The following is a 13867-nucleotide window of genomic DNA, read 5'->3' on the forward strand; positions in this document are numbered from 1 at the left end:
AGTGAGGATAGGTGCTTGGTTGGTCGGCACAGTGCTTTAGTGTGGCAGATGACACGCCATCAGGCCCTGCCGCCTTTCAGCTCTCAACTGAGCACCTGCTGTCAATATGACAATTGGCTAATGTCTTTAATTATCTTTAAAGGGCCAATATAACCTAAGAAATGTTTATATTTTTAGGGGTTAAGCCCAAAGGGGGTATAGAAAATTCCACCATTTTAGCAGTTTTGGCAGTTCTGTGCTATCGTTTGTCACGAAATTAGGCAATATGGTAGAGGGCCGTGAGGATCCCTCAGGAACTGAAGCTCACGATCATTCATCTAAAGACCTCTGCCTGATCTTTAGATCTCTAAATGAGTCAATTGTTGTGATTTTCTCGATCCACTTTTCTGCCTTTTTTTGGCCACGTCAAAGAATTCCGTGGCCTTTGGTAACCACTCCCCTTGAAATGGCATTTCCATTCATTGGAATGGAGTCTGGACTCTGGTTACGGGACTGCAGCACTGACAGACAACCCCTTCAGCCAATCAGCATAACAACAAAAGCTGACGTCAAGTCCAGCAGTGAATTTCATCAATGTTATATACATTAGCTCATTGTGTATATAGTCTCTACAGTGGTGCCCGTTGGTTGGGCACTGGCCCACTTGGAACGATGCATTTGGAAATGCATGCCACACCCAGATATTATGTCTGTGTCCCTTTTATGCCCGTATATGGAGTCTATGCAGACGTCAGAACATCATTGTGATGTCAGAACAGGCCAGCTCCATATATGGAGATCTAGGGGTGATCAGGTGTGATCAATTTCTAATATGCCCAAATATGGAGTGCAGATGTCAGAAGAGGACAGCTCCATATGGAGATCAGGTCCAGAGTGCATGAATTTTTCGCACCCCCTGCTGAACATTCAGCACCTCCTACTGTAAATGTCTTTCCACGGCAACATACTGCGTGATGACATAGAATCATAGATAGACCCTTATAATGAATAAATATGAAGAATCATGATTTCATCCACCTGTTTGGTTTCAATAGCTCAACTACTACATAGCTTGATCAGTGCAGACTTGGAGTCCAGAGATATAGCCGAGGGGATATAGGACCGTCGGCTCACACTGTGACTGCTTAAACACACCCCTGTTGCTGAGATAAGCAAAAAGGTTAGCAACGAAGCCATAAAGATACGCATTTTATTGGACAATAGAAGGTGATCGGGTGGGCTTGTTTGTCTCACTTTTCTGTTGGTGTGTCACACACACACACACACACACACACACACACACACACACACACACACACACTGCTTACTAAGCTCTGAGGAGAGGCATTGCGTGTTTTATTTTAACACTAAGATGATTTTCCTTTGAGAGGAAAGGTGCTTTGGATGCATGGATGGACTAGTTTTTTTGGTAACTGCAGTTCATTATCAACTCACGCTTACTGTCCCACTAAACACAGTGTTAATTCTCTTGTGAGAGCAGTTGTGTTGGTCTTCAACCAATCCTGTAGATTCTCCCGGAATGTCAATAGAAAAACTAAATTATGTATAGTTTCAGTATCACAAAGGTTAATGCAGTTAATGTGATCAATATGAAATACTTTTCTGGGAAGAGACACACTGACCCCTAGGGGACAGATGTAGCGTGCACTACATACATACAGACAGTGTTCCACTGTTCCATAGTCTTCAGGCCCATGCACCCACCCCCACAATTTTTTTTCTTTTACCCAATTAGTCCAAAAGGGTGAAGAGATACAAGATCCTCCCAGCACCCGGGCTGAGGAACAGTTTGTTCCCAGGCTATCGGGGTGTTAAATGAAAAGTGACAATAATGTACAATAACCTTCTGTACTCTGCTCTAGGCACTTTTGACTGATATTATTGCCCCAGTGTTTATTGTCTATTGAGTGCTTCTACGTTTTTTATCATGTTTTTATCATTGTTTTATTCTCATGTTTTTACTTCCGAGCATACGTTTGTATGTATGTGAAATCTAGGCCTCACTCACACCTATACATCTAGCATACAACAATGTTGCATGGTAGATGTAAACAAAGGGTAAGTGTCATGGCCGATGCATTTCCAATGGAAGTCACATGGCTTTGGCTGTGTTTCGACTGCCCCCCCCCCCCCCTCATACAACAAAAATGTTGTGTAGACTCAAACCATGTGACTCCTATTGGAAATGAACAGTCAACAAATCTCATGCATCAGCTATACAACAATCTGTTGTGCAGGTGTGAGTGAGGCCTTAGTGACAATAAAGTGAACCTGAATCGACGCAAAATAAGATTTTAACTGCATTTGTTTTTTTTGTCATGACGCCATCTTCATGACCAAAAACCAGTCTGTGGTCTCACTTCCTTCCTGGACTACAAAGTCACATTTCTATGCATCCTCCTCCCTCTCCACAAGGAGGGGAAGTGCACTAAAGAATTATGGGCATTGTAGGAATTCAGCAATATACAGTCTGAGTCAAACCCTAGTCAAACACACAGACTTCATTATTTCTCTGGCCATAGGGTGCAAATTTCAAATCTACTACAAATAGTTAAATACTATTAACATTGAGTGACTGCAGTTTCTTCCAGCAGTGACATGTCCCTTTAAGAGGATTTAAGAGGATTCCAGGGCGTCCCAGCCAATCTATCCAAATTATTGATAGTTATAGGAATCAAATGAACCCTTACAGATCTGTAACTTCAGAAAGGGTATTCATGTACAGTTGTACACCAAACTGGTGCTCCTTGAAATTAAAAGGTTTGAGTTTGAACTACTGAGTTAATGTATGTACTATGTATCGTTATCTGCAGTTACTAATATTGTTGCAAGTACAAGTAAACTGCAGTATACCTATTTAACCTGTAATTATAGCTTTTGTCCACTAGAGGGGGGGATGTCACGACAAGCACAGTGTAGGCTATACCCATCATGGTTGAAGTAAAGGGAGCAGAGCAATAGAACAGTCATGTTGTGTACTGTGTTTGAGCAGGTGTGTACACACCGCGCCGGCCAAAGAGGTTGGTACTATGAGTTTACATTTAACAGCTACATGTATGCTGTCATATAGGTCTATTCACATTATAATTCGAATATACTATACAGTATGTGTATCTATTTGTGGTATTGCTCTGCATTTTTACTGTATATGACTCCTGTACTCCTACACAGTGCAGAGAGCTGCAGCTCCAGAATCCCCCCCCCCCCCCCCCCCACACACACACACTGGTGTGCGTGTATTATCAAATAACACCATCACCATCATGAGTGAGTGTGAGAGAGAATGAGATACTGTAAAGGACCATATTCAAGGTTGTGAGAGAAAAACAGACAGAATAAGGTGGACTCATGGGAGATATAGTGCGAAATAACTTGAAGGGGAAAGGCATGTAATTTATACACAGTCAAATTCTCATTATTTAACTCAGAGAGTGTACAAATGGAATAATAACTGATTTCCAGTAGAGAGAGAGAGAGAGAGAGATTAGGGAGAAAGGTTTCCAATCTAAATCTATGCATGCTTTTCATAGATTATGGTGTTTGTAGCCCCGTTTTTTTTTACCCTATAGAATTAATTTCAAAATATTGCCTGATTTCTGTCTTGTAGTTTTAACGTGCAATTCAATTTTCAAAATTAGAAAAATAATACAATTGGGGAATTACCTCCTTGGCAGACGAGCATTGTGCACAAGGAATTAGGCCCCCATCGGTCCAGTGGTTTGTGAGATTAGACTCTCTCTGTCTCCTCCACCCCCCCCCCCCCAACACACACACACACACACACACACACACACACACACACACACGCTGCCCCACACCAATAACCAATTCCAAGTTGCAAACAAGCAATTTTTATTAGGGGAAAGGTTTTCTTAGACTGAGCCATTTCCAAAAGGTGTCATCATATCAAGAATGTTAACAGAGCCTGGGCCATGGCTCAGTGGTCCATGCAGGCACCAGTCTGGCAGTGTGCCGCGGGTTCGATCCCGACGGCCTTTACTGCATGTCTTACCCAAATCTCTCTCCCCATTTCCTGTCAGCCTACTGTCTGTCCCTCCATGAAATATACAAAATAAAGGCGAACATTAAAAAAAATAAAGAATGTTAACAGACACATTACCTGGCCCAGTGCTCAGTACTGTCCGTTCTGCATTCTGAAACCTCACCTCGGGCTTCTGCTCGTGGCAATGTCAGACTGTTCAGGCCCCAAACAACACTCCACACACACACACACACACACGGGGACCGCGGGGGCGCACGCTGACCCAGTGCTTGGTGCTGACCTTGGTGCTGAAACCTCTCCTCAGCCCCCTGCTGTCCTTGGTGGCAATGTCACACACACACACACACACACACACACACACACACACACACACACACACACACACACACACACACACACCTATGGTACTTTTAAAGTAGAAAATTAGAGTATTCTTTCATCACTGCTAGGCAGTTCAAACAGACCTATATATATTGCACTTATACCATATAGCCTTGGTCAGTGTGAGAGCTGCCCAGTGCAAACACAGTTCACAAGGTGTAAATGCAGAAGGAGAATGTGATGAATATGACGCCATAAGCTGGAGTTATAGAAAGAGAGAAATGGGACTGTCTCACCATCACCAACAATATATACCTCACTCACATCTTTCAGGAACCTCAAATCGTTACTCGAGTGGTGGAAAGTAACTTTACTTAACTGTAGTACATTAAGTAAAAAAATAAGTTGCAATGCGACACATTGTGAGCTTGTAGAACCGCTATTTTCAAAAGATTTGTATACATTTGTAATTTACTTAAATTACTTGCAACAGAACTGAGTATTTCCATAGTGCATTATTGACACTTTTACTTAAGTAAAAAATCTGATTACTTTTTCCACCACTGATAATAACGCGAGAACGACCATAACGGACACAATGTGGGAATGCCTCCCTCTCCTCCATCCCACGTAGTGCAATGCTTAAACCCCCCCCCCCCCCCTCTCTCTCCCCCCCCCCCCCCCCCCAAGCAGGTAAAACAAGCGCTCCTTCCCTGAGCTATCCTAGGGAAAATATTGCAAACTGCACCGCTCTCTACCTACCGTTAATTAGCGTTCCGGTCACATGATAAATGCGTCGCAACGCCACCGGCGGAAGGCGGGAGCGTAGACCTCTGTAGTTGCCTTAACTTGCCTATTAGTTTAGTCTTTTAGTCGACATTTCTTTTTAACTTTGTTGAGACAGGAGTGAGGAGTCAGGATCGTTTTAGGAGAGCCAGTGGGACAGTGAGCGGCAATCAGGAGGAGGAGTAACACCAGCATGGTTCCGCAGCTGCTGCTAATGTGGGAATCAATTCGAATCTGTGACGTTGCGCTTAATGTGCTAAAGACGCACTTGTCTTGGATTGCTTTCTCCGTTTTATTTGACTGTAAACAACAACTAGGATTTTATTAGAGGGATCCTGCTATCGATCTATACATTCACGGGCTGGCCGCTGGCCCATGCCAGGCTGCACGCTGCTGGATAAAGGTGATATCAATAATAGCATGTCGACTCGTTCATTGGAAGTGATGAGTTGCACAGATCGGGGAATTAGCTACGACGAAGCAGGACGGATTTTGTTTTGGGTGATGTGATTCTCGATCTGGGTCTGTGTGTGCGCGGCGTGCGTGCGTGCGCGCGTTTGTCATGCCGTGACTGACTGTGCCGTGATTTATTTATTTATTCATTCCGTTTTAAGACCAACCGCCGCGGAACTGCATGGGGATTTACCCTCCTATCATATCCTCTGTTCTATTCGTGTTTCTGTTCCAGCCTATTATAGACTATATCCCACTCTGCTGACTGCTGCAGTCAGGCAGTCTGTCTGCGTGGACTCAACCAAGCTGGTGTTTTTCCCTCATCAACGGGAATCGAACCAACACACACACACACACACACACTCACGAGGAGCGGGAACAGACGCGGACGCTGGACAAGAAGACAAACACGGGGATAGGCTACGGTTCTCCCACCAAAAATAACCCACATCTTCCCCCTCCTCCCCGAAGGGACAGCGCCATCAGGCTGACACGCAGAATACATACCAGTCTTATTTAGGCTACAAATATTATTTATAGACCGCGACGGGAGACTGACTCAACGAAGAGAGCTGGGGAGAGCTCGGAGGGTTCGTCACGATTTACGAATGCAACGCAATACGAACTGACGGATGTCTCTGGTCGGGGGAAATGGTGACAGTGGCGGAGGAGAGAGAGAGAAAGCGAGGGAGAAGAGGCAGAGACCAGAGGAAAGAAGAGAGGAGCAACGGAGGATGAACGGGGATCAATAGCTCTCTTCTCCTCCATCTCCTCCTCCTCCTTCACGTCTTCCAGTGCCATCACATCCCTCTCTCCATCCGTCGTCTCCGGAGCTGCAGCATATTACAGGCCACAAGTGAGAACATGTTTTTTTATATATTTCATTGCATGGTGCTGCATCACTGTGTGCGTGCGCGTGTGTGCGCACTGATATAGCCTATAATGTACAGTGTTTGACATGTTTTGTGTGTGTGTGTGTGTGTGTGTGTGTGTGTGTGTGTGTGTGTGTGTGTGTGTGTGTGCGCGCGCGCGTGTCATTGTGTGTGAGAGTTATTTAAGTTTAAAAAGGTTCTCTTATCTCTCTTGTGTGTGCTACTGTGTAGCTGGGCTTTTGAATTAGCTCATATTGCAGTATTAGATGATGAATGGTTGTTGTATCGTTCTGAAACACACACACACACACACACACACACACAGCACATTTTATAAGCACATCTTTTCAAACACTAAAAAGCATGCTATAGTTCACAATTACAGTCTACTACACATGAGGCTACATGCACGCTGATTCATAATTGACATAGTGTGTATGAGCACACATGCATGCCCATACAGATAATAATAATATTACATGATACAAACACCAGTGTAGCTTGCTGTCTGGTTCCATATGTAGATGTTTGCAACAGCCTCACACAGACATGAGCACACCATCTGCATAAGTGTCTAAGGTGGTGATGGAGGCCTGGAAAGAAAGATTAAGAGGTAGAGACAAATAGAGATAAATGAATGGAGAGAGACTACTGGGAGATGGAAACTGAGATAGAAAAGTGTGATGCAGGAGAGGAAGAGAGAGAGAGAGAGAGAGAGAGAGAGAGATGATTAGGGAGAAAGGTTTCCAATCCAAATCTATGCATGCTTTGAATAATTGAATGCCATTAATGGGAGAAGATTGAAGAAGTGAATCTGTTTAATGTCATCAGGTCCAGTGGGTCCCCCTATTATTCATATATTAGTGTGTTTTTATATAATAATTAAATATAATATAATATTTTTTATTTTTTTATATATCAACATTTATTAACCACATAAACACTATGTAGCATACTTTGTCACACAAGGGTGTCATGCAAAAAGTGTGAAAATTGCTTGTCTACAAGCTCATAACATTGTGAGCTTGTAGATCAGCTATTTGCACAATCTGAAAAAAAAATTAAGTTATCACATACCGGTACCGTATATGGCATGCCCAATATAAGGATAGATTTTTATTGAATTACCTTATAAAATACCTTATTAAATATCTGTTTAATAATCAATTACATTGATTAGTTCGGTGAAATGTTGCAAATACCGGTGAACCAGCTTGAAGCCCAGGAAGGTTTGTTTGGGGTGAAATAAAACAAACCTAAATAAATGGATAGCACTGGAACAGAACACTGCAGTGTTCCACACAACAGTGTGGTGAGAGAGAGAGAGAGAGAGAGAGAGAGAGAGAGAGAGAGAGAGAGAGAGAGAGAGAGAGAGAGAGAGAGAGGGCCAGGGGAGGGAAGTGGAAACAGTGAAAGGTGGAAAGAAAGGTATATAAAGAAGGAATAACCATGGAAGAGATGGATGCAAGGGAGAGCTAGAAATGTAGGCTACTGTGACAGACTGAGGGAGAGAGGTAGGGATGGGGAAAAAAGAGAAGACAAATTAGTTTGTTCTACTTTCTCTGTCTGTTTTGTGGGTTTGTTAACTTGAGTTGTTAGGCTGGGTGTGTGTGTGCGTGCGTGCGTGCGTCTGTGTCTTTGGCAGTGGTTAAGGAATAAGGAACAAACAGTGGATTTAGTAGTTGGGAATTGGGAATTCTTAGCCTATATTAGTTTCATTGTGATTTGTGGGATGTTTTCTTTAGAGAGCATCACATGTCAGAGGTCTCTAAATCTAGTATTATTAACCATATACATCTGCTATAGTATTGATAGTGCTGTGGTGGTTATTAACTAACTATACAAGTATTAACCATAATGCACATACAAGTATTAACCATAATCCTGTTGGCATATACCTGGTATTAGAGTTTGAACAGTTTGTTTGTTTGTTTATTATAAATTCAGTTTCATGTTGCTGCAGCTTTAAAGGGCCACTTCACCCCTTTTGCAACCAGAGCTTATTTTAATGATGGACACAATAAACACTTTCCTGAGGTTTTTTATGTGCGTAATATGTTTTTTTTTAGTCATGACACCATGTTCATGACCAAAAGCCTGTCATGAAAATGTGGTCTCACTTCCTTCCTGTATTACACCTCCATGCAGCCTCCCCCCTCTCCACAAGGAGGGGCAGTGCAAAGCATTATGGTCATTGTAGTAATTCAGCTATCCAGTCAAACCCTCTCAAACACACAGACTTACTTTTCAGGCCATATGGGTGCAAATTCCAAATTGTGCTACTGTTATCTACTACAAATACTAGTTCTTCCAGTGGTGAAATGTCCCTTTAAGTCGCCTGTTGATCTACAAGCTCTATGTGGCAAGTTTTTGGCTGTAATAACACGCCCCAAAATATGTATTGATTAATATTAATACATTATTTTATTAAATCATCTATTTTTGATTATTTTTATATAATTAATACAATTATAAAAAATATATAAATTGAGTAGTTCTCTTATCTGTTACACCACTACTGACTGTCATGTTATTTGTGCCTATTTAGTGGTTAAAGTGACTAATATGTAAAAGTCACAGTCACACTACAGCTTGTACATCATCTCGTAAGCTGCATGATAACATTGTCTTTATATTCCTCCTCTCATTGTCTCCCTTCACTATTTCTTCTCTTCTGCTGTTTCTCTCCTCTTCTCTCTTCCATTGTATGGCTCTCGGACAACATGGAGAACATTCCAGACGTGTCATCCGCCCAGATGATAACCAGAATGACCATGAACTGGCGCCTAACCGGATCTGGAAAAAAGAAGAAGTTGATGAGAAATGTGTGACATGACCGTTGACATGTATGTATGGCTTCCTGTGTCAGATGAACCAAGGATGACAGACTGAACCTATGGGTCAGCGAGGTTGTTCAATATTTTCTTTTCTATCTTCATTTGCCAGGAGATGATTTTCAAATGACATAAACATTTTTTGTTGTTCTGTAGTGTTTCCTGACCTCAGCCCACTGCCCACAAACATATCACTCTTTTTTTATTTTGGATATGGTTTTACGGCAAGCATTTCTGAACCAATGCTGGAGTAGAGCTGATAACATTGATTCCTATTCCTACTGACAAACAGTTGATTGGAACCTTAAAGTTTGTTTTACGTGGTGGTGAAGGTGGTATCAGTGTGTTGCCGTGTTCAGGGAAGGCCTTGCACTGAAAACCAACTCAGTCTCACTTGTTTCACAGGTGTTGCACCAGAACAATGGAGATGTGTGCTAATGTTTATATCCCCTCCAACTCAAAAAGCAGTGGTGTCGTCTTTCCCTCCTCCCTGGAAATCGATTTTTTGTTCTGCTACCTGTACATGGAGGTACATACAGTGAGGACACAACTGACTCTCTGACAGCAGTTAGATAGACAGTCAAAAACGTGAGCCACACATACTGACATATAGACAGCTTTGGGTTTTGGTGAGTGGTGGGGAAGACAACATTACAGACATTTGTCCTGCTCCGTTAATTCTGTTTTCAGCATGATTTGAACACGCCACCCAGGGCACACTTGACTGAGCCTGAAATGGTTGATGCACCAATAAAACTGTCTGATTGGAACAAAGGACTAAGTGGCCCATCCTGACTGACAAATCAGAACTCTCTTAGAAGAAAAACTCTTCTCTCCCCCCCACTTAGCTCTGGGTGGGGGGGAGGGTGTTGGGTAGTGTAGTTTTTTTTTAGGGTGTAGGGCTTAGGGCTTTAGGCTGTAGTTTTTTAGTTTATATAGTTTGTAGGCCTTAGATTATAGGCTAGTCAATAGTCACTATAGTCACTTCACCCAGACTTATTATTAGGCCGTAATATCAAAACATCATGTTAAGTGCATAGTGCTTAGCTGTGTGTATACCGCTTATATTGTGTTGGTAATACATGTTTACTTAATTTCTTGGGCATAGTCCTTTGATTAGGCCCCAGGAGGCTAGGCAATATATAACGTTTACATTGTTATTGTAGGATATTCGTTAGTTTTAAATTCATCAGCTCACTAGGCTGTAAGACTTCTCTAGACTAGCTCTGAGGCTGTAGTGTTGAAATTTCTCCCTCAGTGCTCAATTAGCTGCACTAGTCTTAGCCATAGCCTGTTTTCTAATCAGCCTATGTCAGCACACTGCCCACCCCTGTGCTAGCTACTGTAACAGTCCTGTGTTAGCTAACAGCTACCACAACGGCTTCTGTATTTGAGTGCCAAAAAAATTCTAATTTAGCTGGTAATTAGTTTGCTGGCTTTTACCCATCGTAAAAACAGCAGTTTAGTGTCAGCTCAGCATTTAGCATTGAGCCTTGGTTGTCAGGACTGTATATCCATAGCTGTGTGCCACTGCTAACTCCCACAGCAGCTTAGCCCCCCTCACAAACTCTCCAAGCAGCTATGGATGCTAACCAAGGCCCGGGCCAAGCTGGCAGCCCAGAGAGCCCTAACCGGGCGGTGGAGTACCTTCTGGAGCTCAACAACATCATCGAGAGCCAGCAGAAGCTCCTGGAGACGCAGCGTCGTCGGATCGAGGAGCTGGAGGTGCAGCTGGACCGGCTGAGCCAGGAGAACAAGGACCTGCGCCTGGACCGGCAGCCCGTCTCCGTCTGCAACCCTCCTCCCCCCGCCGCTCCGCCACCTCCCTCCCCTCCGCTTCCTCCCCCTCCGCCGCCCCCGCCCCCGTCCCAGAGTATGCCGGTCTCCATTCCGACCGCCAAGGCCCACCACGGCCACCACCACCACAATCAGTACCACCACCAGCCTCCGCCTTCTTCCCAGTCGTCCTCCTCCGTCCCCCTGTACCACAGCAGCCACCACCACCATCAGCAGCACCATCAGCAGCACCATCACACCTCCACCCACCACTCCTATAACAGCACCAACAGTGTAGCGTCGACCGCTATACCGGCCCCGCCTCCCCCTGCCCCGAGCACTGTGTCGATCCCCAGCCAGGTCCCGGCAGCGCCCATCCCCGTGGCTCCTCCCCCTGCTGCGACTCCGGCGCCTCCACCCCCACCTCCCCCGGTACCTCCCAGAGAGCAGCAGCAGCAGCAGAGGAGCTCCGCCCACACCCGGCTTACGCGCGGGCACTCCACCAGTACCAGCACCAGTACCGGAACCAACACCAACTTTGTGGAGAAGGAGAAGGAGAGGTTGGAGCGCATGCACACCGTCAATGCTTCCAACAGCCACCACCACCACCACCACCACCCGCACTCGCATCAACACGCCCACACCCTGCACCACCACAAACCGTAAGTCACACATTTACGATTCATTACGACTGCCAGAGCGCTAGGTAGCACAAGAGTTAGGCAAACCTTCTTTGATGAGGAAGGAAGGAAGCCTTTATTGTCATAGTACCTTTCAAAAACAAGTAGGGCTTTTCACTCTCACAAGGATTACAGTATGTGACCCTTTGGTTTTTTATTCTTTTTCGGATGCAGTCCCGTTTTATGGTGCACAAAGTGCCCTGTTGGTCCATTTAAATATCTTCTTTAGGTGATCTTGTGACTTTAATTAATCCATAAAATATGACCCCCTAACCGTTGCCTTTAATATGATGAGTTTATGCATTTATTTTTTACCAATATGGTATTATTTACACATTGCCATTGTAGAAGTCTCTGTTTACTGCATGCTTGCCAAACTAACGCTTCATTCTTGCTCCTTCCTCAAGAGGAATTGTTTCATATGAATCAAATTCTCCTCTCTTTGCAGTGGCTGGAAGAAACAAGGGAGTGTCTGGTAACGATACTTGCTTGAAAGATTTATAGAGTTATAAGTTGTCATATACTGTACCATATACTGTATAAGCTATCGCGTAAGATTACTCATGCAGTATCGGTTCAATAGTACACAAAGGGGGACTTCTACAATGGATACCACTATACCACAGTTGGTGTACTGTACATTGGCTGTTTTGTGTCACTAACGCTACATTCCTGCTAGTACAGTACTGTAGCTTAATACAATCTAATTGAAATACCAAGAGTAAGGAAAACCACATTCATAATCTGGGAATGTACTAACATGCAGAAGTGGCATAATATAGTTGTTTACCAAACTAGAACAATGGTGCCTTAAATGTCTGGTTTACCTAACTCTTGTGCCATCTTCAACTCTGATCGCTACTAACCTTGCAGCTTCTCTCATGCAGGCTTATGTTGGTCAGGGAATGTGTGTCCACATGCTAAATTTGACCAGAAAGTTTATGCCTTACACCCCACCAACAGAAAATGTGACTATTCAAAGCAAAGCTGTTTTTTTGTGTTATTGTTTGTTAAAGCTTTAATCTTTTTTATTTCTTTGCACAAGAACAACCAAAGACAGTGGTAAATTGTAGAAGTTTCCCAATTACCAGTGTCTTCTCTTGCCCATAGGAGAGGGGGCAGTTGATGATGCCCCTGTATAATGTTTCCTCATATTGGCACGTGATTGAGATCAATGTTAATTGAGACACAAGAGAGATAAACGGACACATTTAACCCGTGGTGGTACTGGTATCTGACCGCAGGCTCAGTCCAGAGGCAGGTGTCTCAAACATTGCAGGGTGCTTAAAAAGAGTGTGTGAGGTATTATCATTAGTAGATAGCTCTGACCAAGTGTGGAGCTGGACAAAATACCTGTAGGCAGCAGCCTATACTTTATTCTCTCCTCCCTCACCCCTTTTCCAGTTGTAATACCTAGCAGCACTTGATGCACGATGGAACAGATTTGCTATGCTAAATACAGTTCGCATGTGGCTGAAGATCTTGTAGTGTGAAGTACTTGGTGTGGTCCTGTTTTGGTTTTGCTGAATGTCAGGCCTGGCGCCAGGGCAGTGGTGGAAAGTAACTAAATATATTTACTCAAATACTGTACTTAAGTACAATTTTGAGGTATGTTTTTACTGGAGTAAATGTTCTGTACTTTTACTTCTACTCCACTACATCTCAGAAGCAAATATTGTAAATATTGTAGAAAACATACATAACCACTGCAGCCCTATATACGTTTACTATATCTACAAGCTCACAATGCGTTGCGACGACGTGCTAATTCAATATACATTTTATACATTTGAAAACTTGTGAAATGGGACGCCAATAATTTTGTAAAGAAAAAAGTATTCCAGTCTTGTTTTTGTAACAGAGTACTTCTACATTGCAGTATCGTTACTTTTACTTACGTAAGAAATGGGAGTACTTTTTCTACCACAGGCACGAGGGAGGGCTGAAAGCTGCCAATCCCCCCTCAGATTAATCGTGTGCCCCCTCAATTATTATCCTGGGCAAGCTATTAAAAGTAGCCTAATTTACTGCACCGCTTAGTTTTACAGCCAATGCATTCGGTGAATCTGAACACATTTGTGGCAAATTATACTCTTTCTGGAGCGTTTTTCTGATCCTACCGCCCAGCAATCATGCTGTGAT

General features: G+C 43.5%; 1 protein-coding gene across 1 annotated transcript in view; it reads left to right on the forward strand.

Moving 5' to 3' along the window:
• Positions 1-10850: 10850 nt before the first annotated feature.
• LOC308314991 (IQ motif and SEC7 domain-containing protein 2-like) overlaps positions 10851-13867 on the forward strand; it is a gene marked incomplete at both ends in the record, with an annotated part of 113647 nt that continues 110630 nt past the window's right edge. The window contains one exon of the mRNA XM_080762815.1: positions 10851-11707. Coding sequence (XP_080618941.1) covers positions 10851-11707 — 857 coding nt within the window. The remainder of the gene's footprint in view (positions 11708-13867) is intronic.

The sequence above is a fragment of the Protomyctophum bolini genome (genome assembly GCF_963924005.1).
Source record: "Protomyctophum bolini genome assembly, chromosome: 5".
In the NCBI taxonomy this organism is placed as follows: Eukaryota; Metazoa; Chordata; class Actinopteri; order Myctophiformes; family Myctophidae; genus Protomyctophum; species Protomyctophum bolini.